The sequence below is a fragment of the Simochromis diagramma genome, unplaced genomic scaffold, assembly GCF_900408965.1.
Source record: "Simochromis diagramma unplaced genomic scaffold, fSimDia1.1 OVJJ01000750.1, whole genome shotgun sequence".
In the NCBI taxonomy this organism is placed as follows: Eukaryota; Metazoa; Chordata; class Actinopteri; order Cichliformes; family Cichlidae; genus Simochromis; species Simochromis diagramma.
This window is the reverse complement of record NW_024386848.1, coordinates 1-9,124: the sequence shown is the minus strand read 5'-3', so window position 1 is coordinate 9,124 and position 9,124 is coordinate 1. Positions and strand designations below refer to the sequence as shown.

Below are 9,124 nucleotides of genomic sequence, written 5' to 3'. Positions count from 1 at the left end.
GTGCACACCAAACTCAACGGATAGTCAAATGTAGAATCACAGAACAGAACTGCAGGCTGAGTTTGGATGTTTGTCTTTCACACCTCTCTGTGGCTCACACACACAGTGACGTCAGACATATTCACACTCACTGTTCCATCTGCTTTGTGCACAAATTCATTACTTTCTTCCTTCAATGATCTACATACTACGTGCTGCCCACTGAATACTTTGCAATGTATTCCATCCCCTCTCAAGGCAGAATTACCCAGTTTATTCCCCATTACAAGACAACAATCAGTCACATTCACACAGACCACGTCTGGCCCGCACTCACTCACATGTGCGTTCACACACCAATGAGAGCTCTATCCTCCTTACACATTGGTGGATAAACCAAACACTCAACGCCCTCAGCGGCGGAGGAAAAACCTCCTTTCGGTGGAACAACCATCCTTAACCCTCCTTGAAAACTGGCGAAGAAACCAGACCTCCTTAGAATAATTAAAAAACTGGTGGAGAAACCAGACCCCCCTTAGAATAATTAAAAAACTTTTGGAGAAACCAGACTGTAGCTCAGCAGGTAGAATTACTAGCTGGAAGGTTGGAGGTTTGATCCCTGGCTGCTCCAGTCTGCACGCCACGGTATCCTTGGGAGAGATATGGAACCCAGACTTGCTCTCCGATGCATCCATCATAGTGTCTCCTGAGAGTAACACTGAAAGTCTTGCTGCTCCTCAAAAAAATGAACTCTTCAGTTTAGATTTGATTAAAGACACAGCTCAGCTAAACACAACTCAAACTAATCTACACTATTTTTCTTTATTACGCAGCATTTTTATAACTATTTCCAGATATTTCTAAAACAGAATTAAACTCCAGCCTGATCCGTTTCTGAGGTTCCTGACTCTGAACGTCCCCTCAACGCCTCTCTGGGTGTTTCTTTATGTCGCTTTTACTTTCGCTTTCTTGAATGTTGTGGTGCAGCTGATCGTCTTATTAAATTCAGTTCTTTACATTCTTTTGTCTGCGAAGAAAAACTGGGCTCAAAGTGGTCAAAGTCAAAAAATGATCTTTATTTTACATAAAATAAGATCAGATAAGATAACCTTTATTAGACCCACATGTGGGAAATTTGTTTTGTCACAGCAGGAAGTGGACAGTGCAAAAGTTATGAAGCAAAAATTAGAATACAATAAGAATAAATACAGTACACAACTGTACAGAATAGAATAAAATAAAATACTATATACAGTAGAATAAAATAGAATAAAATATACAATAAGATAAAAATAGAATACAAATACAAATACTATATACAACTGAGTAAAAATACAACGATGACAGAAAGGATTATTGCACTTAGTATTATTGCATATGTATGGATGTGTGTGTTTGATCAGTTAAAGTCTTTATTGTGGAGTCTGACAGCAGTGGGGAGGAAAGACCTGCGAAATCTCTCCGTCCCACACCGTGAGTGCCGCAGTCTCCCACTGAAGGAGCTGCTCAGTGCTGTCGCAGTCTCCTGCATGGGGTGGGAGATGTTGTCCAACAGTGATGACAGCTTAGCCGCCATTCTCCTGTCACTCACCACCTCCACTGGGTCCAGAGTGCCTCCTAGAACAGAGCTGGCCCTTCGGATCAGCCTGTTCAGTCTCTTCCTGTCCCCAGCAGAGATGCTGCCGCCCCAGCAGACCACACCATAAAAGATAGCAGAAGCCACCACAGAGTCATAGAAGGTCTTCAGGAGTGGGCCCTCCACTCCAAACGACCTGAGTCTCTGCAGCAGGTACAGCCTGCTCTGCCCTTTCCTGTAGAGAGCATCTGAGTTATGGGTCCAGTCCAGTCTTTGTGTCAGATTTCCGGTGCAGCTCTCCACTAAACTTCCCCTTTTTTTTACTTCTCCTTTCTAAAGTCTGTTGCCAGGGCAACTTGTCGCCCTCTGACCTAGTTCTTTGTCACCTCTGGGCCTGGTTTATAAAGGCCAGTATTATTAACATACATGAAACAATATAATCAGAAAATAAGAATTAAGAATATATATTAAATACATGACAGTCTCTATGTTAAGGTAACGTTAGCAGTCTGTACTGTTTTCCTGGCTGACATCAGCTGTGTGCAGCTTAGTTTCAGCATAAATCTGCTTCGTTTTATGTGAGATCAGAGTCTGGGAATAGACTTTTTAAACTTTTTAAACTTTTATTCATTTCATTTGTGTATTGTAGGTGAATGCGCTGATGTTAGTTCATGAATTCCGCAGAGTTAGTAAACTGGCCGTTTTTGCTCAATAATTCCTGTTTCATGTTCAAACCATCAGACAGAAACTCTGCGTTTGTTTTTATGTTCTTCAGCCTGTTGTTCTTGAGGTAATCTGTGATGCGTTTAATGACCCTCCACATGCTCTGAGGCTCATTTGAAGAGAAACAGAACTTCATCTTTAGAGCATAAGTGGGTTTTTGCCCTCTTTATGCCCGCGGTCAGGCTCTGTTTATTGTAGTATAACACTCATAGGACACAATGACCCGCTGCACACACACTGCACACACACTGCACACAATGACAGCTGCAGAGTTTGTGTCTGATGTATTAAGTATGAAACACTGTTGGGTTAAAATCTGGTCAGAATGAATCCAGGTGCAGGTGTGTCAGTTTAGGACCACTGGACTAACATCCAAGTGCACACAATATAAAGTGTATTCTGTAGTAACATCCTGGTGTTGCAGCAACAGTCCCACATGAAAACGTCAACAGTCAAACTCAAAATCTCTTTTTGTCAACAATAAAATGACAGCAGACCAATTTGAACAAAGTTGGTAAAAAGCTTCAGAAATTAGTAAAATATTAAAAAGTGTCTTGATGCTCAATCATCCAGTAAATCCCCAAAAAGTTGATTCTGTTCATCTGGACGTTTTCAGCAGCATGGATCAGTGTGAGGACAGAGAGGAGGGAGTCCCTCCCTCTAAAAGCACTCTGTGTGGGGAACATGAGAGCCAGACCAAAGCTCAGAGGTGAGATGACCATCTCTAACTGTCCATGACTCTTCTCCATGTCACAGCTCAGCACTCACATCACTGCTCCATCATTATTCACACTCATACCTCTGTGTGTGTTGTTTTAAAGCCCAGAGCTGTGGGGCGTACCAGGCTCAGCTGGACATAACCCTGAAACTAATCCAGAGCCTGGACCTGAACCCAGCTGTGTTTCCTTAAAGAGCAACGAGTCGAAGGGTGCTGCTGTAAACTTTAACAAAAGACTGTTATGTGACAAAGAGTAAGTACATTATTTTTATGAGATTGTTCATCATGTCTTTAATTTAATATTTCCAGTTTTTCCTTCCTGTCTCATGAAGCTGTGACATTTATTGTTTTTCTTTTAGGATCAATAAGAGGCCAGAATCTCCTGGACCTGAACCCAGCTGTGTTTCCTTAAAGAGCAACGTGTCGAAGGATATTGTTGTAAACTTTAAAGGATGTTCTTCTGCTGCTGAGAGGTAATGTGTGTCTAGATGTTGTTCCTGACTCTGTATTTCTGAATAAATCCTCATGTTTAATATCAGCTCAGCTCTTTTTCACACATTTCTATGTTGGTGTGTGAAGCGGTGTGTGTTGGAGTGTTTCCACAAACACAGCAGTCAGAGTGGAAAGAGTGGATGTTGTAGGAGGTGTTTGTGTAGTGAAGAGGCTGAGTGTCTGTAGGACTCCAGCTGCTCCAGCAGGTGTCTCCTTTGTGCTTTGCTTCAAACACAGTGTAGGGAGGAGCTTCCACTCAGGTGTTTCAGGTGTTGCTGGATGGAGGAGGACAAATAGTTTTTCCCTTCAGTGACACTTCAGCAGCTCAATGTTCTGGGAGATGTTTGTCTTTATGAAGGTTTATGGATTCTTGTTCTTACTTTGGTTAAACTGAGCAATACATTTTCCATCTAACATTTAAAGTAAATTTCCAGGTGAATAAAAGATGTGCAGCTGCAGCCTCTGTGATGTTTCACAGTCTGAAAGTAACAAATTCAACCAGAGTTCAAACAAAGGCTTAATATACGTGTGTGTTTGATATAATGCCAACAAGTACAAATAGGTGTTCTTACAGGTCTTAATCACAGAGGTCTGATAAGTCTGGTGACTTTCACACTCAGCAATTTTGCTGCCTTTTATTTTATATTGGCCTTTTTAAAGCCCTTCAAAGTCTCCCACATTCATACAGAGCTTTTAACACCAAACTCCTTTACAGTCCTTCTCCTCTCACACACGATCACACGACTGATTTGTCTGCAGCAGCTGTGTTACTGCTAGTATTTTATTATGTGTGTAATCTCCTCATATTGTTCCTGTGGTTTAGTTTGACTTCCTTCTGCAAACTCAGCTGCTCTGTTGCTGATACACGTCTCCATGAATATGATTGATCAGATGCTGCCAACACCATGTGTTTCATGTGAACGCTCAGCTGAAACCCTGGGTTGACTTATCGAGTTAATAACAAGCTTCACGTGACTGTGAATGCTAAAGTGAATCCAGATAAAGGAAAGAGACCCTGCTAATGTTGGACTCACTTCTTAGTGTAGATCCCAGGAGGAAGTTCAACATAGCCATTCTTTGTGCTAGCTCGACCAAACCTGAGAGCACAGTGCAGGATAATGATCATCATCTGTCTCTGTCAAGGACATTTAAAATCCACAAATAACAAAAATAATTATATTTGATCATTAAAAATCTCTTTTCAATTAAAAAAGCATGAGCACACTGGTGAGATAACAGAGATTATCGTAGCCATCGCTCTCTCGCATGGACGTGGCAGTCTTGCTTTCTGCTGCGAATCCTCCCCGTACCTCCGTGACCTCGTCTGGTATCTGCTCCCTCCTCTGTAAGAGACAGTAAAGGAAAACGCGTCTCTGCCTAGTCTTGAAAATCTAATCTTATTGTGACAGGTGAGACCTGGAGACTTGGGACCGCCCCTGGTGGGCGGAGCTGGTCTTCGCTCCTTTCATAAGCGCAGGTGTGGGCAATTGGGTATTCCTTTGCAAACCTGAAGCTGCGAGTGCTTGGTCCGAGTTGGGCAAGTTGGTGTTTCTTAACTATGAAAGTCTGATACGCGTCCTCCCCTAAACTTCTGTTAGAACGGTAGGTTACACAAAAATGTACCACTTGAGCTCTGGCTGTTGGCAGAGGTTTACAGTTATTTGCACCCTTGTAGGTGGGAAACATTGCTCCCGTGAGAACGGTATAGTGGACTTCATCGCCACTGACCCACATTTATTAGGGTGTGACACGAACTTGTGGACAGGTAACAAAACCAATTCAGTGGAGGAATATTCCTGTGTTTTATTGTCCAGCTAGTGATCTCCTGCCTTTTATTCACAGAGTACCGAGCTGCTGCTTTGCCAGGTGGATTTCTGGCTGCGGGCAAAGGACCCGACACATCAGTGTGTTTTAATTTGTTTTAAACTGGTGTAAGCCGACAGACTGACTGCTGCGGCTGTCGATGGTTTTGGTTTTTTGTTTTACTTTTTCTGTATCAGTAGGCACCACAGATATTGATTCGCAGGCGGTGAAGGCGCTGCAGGGAAAACAAATCCTTTTTTTGTCTCCCCGCCCTTGCATGCACAGCGGGGGGGGGGCCCCGAGTGAAGACGTCACCGAAGATTTGCCTTTTTTTCTATAGTGTTTTACCCATTTGGGGTCATGTGTGAGTTGCCGTCCATTTTTAACCAGTGTGCTATGTTGATTTGTTTTTAAACTGTTCTCCGCAGCGCTTGTCCTGCCTCGCGGGCAATCGTACAGTCTTATCATTTTTTAATAAGGTAACGTTTTTAATTGTTTTTAGGTGCTGCTGTTACACTGTTTCTTTTATTTTGTATTGAAAATTAAACTCTTTTAAACTGACTGTGCGCCTACGGCTCTCTCCTATTTTAAATGGGTACCTACCACGGGTCACATTATCATCCATTGTTCTTCTACGGCCTCTTCTTCTTGTGGTCTCAGCTAACTGCTAATATTTAAATGGCTAACATTAACATGTGTGCCAGCCAGGTTAACATTTATGATGAACTATGATTAATTAAGTGATGTTGAACCTGGAGCTTTACTGACCTCTGAAATTCCTCCTAAAGTGTTATTGAGTGTTGTGACAGTCAGCTGCTTCAGCTGCTGCTGGGATGGGCTGTGGCAAAGAGAACAGAGAAAATCAAAATAATCCCACCATCAATGGGATGTTGTCTCCTTTACAACGGTTACTTTACTTGGTCACCGTGTGAATTTCTTTTAAATGAACCAAATTCTTTTATTTGTTGGTTGTTGCATATTTAACCTCTACAGTCAGGAAAGGAGGAGATGAGGCCTCAACAATGTTGGGTTGTAGCTGTGCTCCAGGTTAGAGTGAGTGTCCATGGAATAAATGTAAGTCAGTGAACTGGAAACATGACTGTGTTCAAACGTTTTTTCCTTTTTATAATGAGTCTAATCAAAGGTGGACAGAAGTATCTCCACTGTGACTTTTCTGTGTCACCATCAGAGCTTCTGCACAGTGTGGAGAAAGATCCAGAAGCAGAACTGGACTGCAGACAGCCAGTCAGAGCAGCTGTGTACAAAGTAAGACTGAACATCTGTCTGCTGATGGACTCATTTCTGAAAACTGGACTTCTTGTGTTGTTCAGACATTGAAGAGTTTTCTTTCTCTTTAGTCTCATTGTTTTTCTTTCTTTCAGCAGATGTTGGTCTGCAGGAGGTTTTAGATGAACATAAGATCAGTCTGAGGAGGAGATGTGAACGTGTGACTGAAGGAAGTGATGAAACAGGAAGTAGAACCCTCCTCAACAGGATCTACACTGAGCTCTACATCACAGAGGGACAGAGTGAAGAGGTTCATACCCAACATGAGGTGAGGCAGCTGGAGACAGCTTCCAAGATGGACGCCCTCCATGACGCTCCAATCAGGTGCCAGGACATCTTTAAAGCCTTACCTGACCAACAGAGACCCATCAGAGTGGTTCTGACCAACGGCGTGGCTGGTGTTGGAAAAACCTTCTCAGTGCAGAAGTTCACTCTGGACTGGGCAGAGGGCTTGGAGAACCAACATGTCAGTGTGGTGGTTCTGCTTTCATTCAGGGAGCTGAACCTGATCAGAGATGAGCAGTACAGTCTTCTGGAGCTGCTCCATGTTTTCCATCCAACATTACAGAAGGTCACAGCAGAGAAGCTGGCTGTCTCTCAGCTTTTGTTCATCTTTGACGGCCTTGATGAAAGCAGACTTTCATTGGATTTCACCAACAGGAAGCTGCTGTCTGATGTCACACAGAAGTCATCAGTCAGCCAGCTGCTGACAAACCTCATCCAGGGGAATCTGCTTCCCTCGGCTCTCGTCTGGATAACTTCCCGACCCGCAGCAGCCAATCAGATCCCTCCTACATGTGTTGACAGGCTAACAGAAGTACGAGGCTTCACTGACGCCCAGAAGGAGGAGTACTTCAGGAGGAGATTCAGTGATGAAGAGCTGTCCAGCAGAATCATCTCCCACATGAAGACATCCAGGAGCCTCCACATCATGTGTAGTATCCCAGTCTTCTGCTGGATCACTGCTACAGTTCTGGAGCACATGTTGACTACAGAACAGAGAGGAGAGCTGCCCAAGACCCTGACTGACATGTACTCACACTTCCTGCTGGTTCAGACAAAGAGGAAGAAGAACAAGTACCATGAGGGACATGAGACGAGTCCACAGGAGCTGACGGAGGCTGACAGGGAAGTTCTTCTGAAGCTGGGGAGGCTGGCGTTTGAACATCTGGAGAAAGGAAACATCATGTTCTACCAAGAAGACCTGGAGCAGTGTGGTCTGGATGTGACAGAGGCCTCGGTGTACTCAGGAGTTTGTACAGAGATCTTCAAAAGAGAGTGTGTGATCTTCCAGAAACCAGTCTACTGCTTTGTTCATCTGAGCATTCAGGAGTTTCTGGCTGCAGTCTACATGTTCCACTGTCACACCAACAGGAAGACAGAGGTGCTGAAGAACTTCTTGGGAAAAAAATACGAGTCGTCTCTGGATGATTTCCTGAACAGAGCCACGGAGAAATCCCTCCAGAGTAAAAATGGCCACCTGGACCTGTTTGTTCGCTTCCTTCATGGCCTCTGTCTGGAGTCCAACCAGAGACTCTTAGTAGGTCTGCTGGGTCAGACAGAGATCAGTCCAGGAACCATCCAGAGAGTCATCAACAACCTGAAGAAGATGAACAGTGATAAAATCTCTCCTGACAGAAGCATCAACATCTTCCACTGTCTGATGGAGATGAACCACCTCTCAGTACATCAGGAGATCCAAGAGTTCCTGAAGTCAGAGAACAGATCAAAGAAGAAACTCTCTGAGATCCAGTGCTCAGCTCTGGCCTTCATGCTGCAGATGTCAGAGGAGGTTCTGGATGAGTTGGACCTGCAGAAGTACAAAACATCAGAGCAGGGACGACAGAGACTGATTCCAGCTGTGAGGAACTGCAGAAAGGCTCGGTGAGTCCAGATGTGATCATTAACATCATTGATCAGTGTAGGTTAGTAGTTTAATGTTGAAAATAAAATCAGATTGTAAGCACAAAGTGTTTGTGTCCGTACGCTGCAACCTTCCACACCATTCCTTTATTGTACAGACTCAGCAGCAGCTCCATGGATCCCAAATCCAAGAGTGGAGAACAGATTTGAAGTGTGTCACATCCATGCAGTCACAGCTGTTTCCACCATGTTTCCACTGATATTAATCCTGTTCAATGACACGTTTCATATCAGTGAATATGTTCTTTAGGACGTCCACTGACATGTTTAAGTGTCCTGCTGGAAATCACTCAAATCATCCATGAAATCCATGAAAAATCCTTTTAGTGTTTCTAACTTCACCCTCTGTCCTCTCTCTCTCTCCATCCTCCTCACTGCTTCTTTCACTGATAATCACACAAACATCGTATTCAGCTACAAAATAACACAATAATATCATCTGATGATCATTATTATAAGAGCAGGATCCATATTTGATATCAGAGTAACACACTGCTTTGTTATGTGCAGTCATCATCAGTGACTGTGGGTCAAACAGAAGCTCTCTGATTGGTTGCTGACCTTGGTCACCTGTCCACTCTCACCTGTTTGTGTTTGCTCTCTTTGTGCTGTCTTCCTTTTCC

The 9,124-nt window shown here is 43.6% G+C and overlaps 1 protein-coding gene across 1 annotated transcript; it reads left to right on the top strand.

Moving 5' to 3' along the window:
• The first annotated feature begins 2,603 nt into the window (after positions 1-2,603).
• Positions 2,604-9,009, top strand: LOC120732041 (protein NLRC3-like). The gene is made up of 6 exons (XM_040029412.1): positions 2,604-2,619; positions 2,942-2,987; positions 3,100-3,249; positions 3,356-3,469; positions 6,481-6,557; positions 6,674-9,009. The coding sequence occupies exons 1-6, from the start codon at positions 2,604-2,606 to the stop codon at positions 8,464-8,466; spliced, it is 2,196 nt and encodes a 731-aa protein (XP_039885346.1). The 3' UTR covers positions 8,467-9,009.
• The last annotated feature ends 115 nt before the right edge of the window (positions 9,010-9,124 follow it).

What these genes read in the sequence shown, in the direction of transcription:
- LOC120732041 (XM_040029412.1), top strand. An exon ending in AGCCAGACCAAAGCTCAGAG is followed by an intron (nt 2,988 to 3,099) that starts GTGAGATGACCA and finishes GTTGTTTTAAAG; the next exon opens with CCCAGAGCTGTGGGGCGTAC. An exon ending in TGTTCTTCTGCTGCTGAGAG is followed by an intron (nt 3,470 to 6,480) that starts GTAATGTGTGTC and finishes TGTCACCATCAG; the next exon opens with AGCTTCTGCACAGTGTGGAG.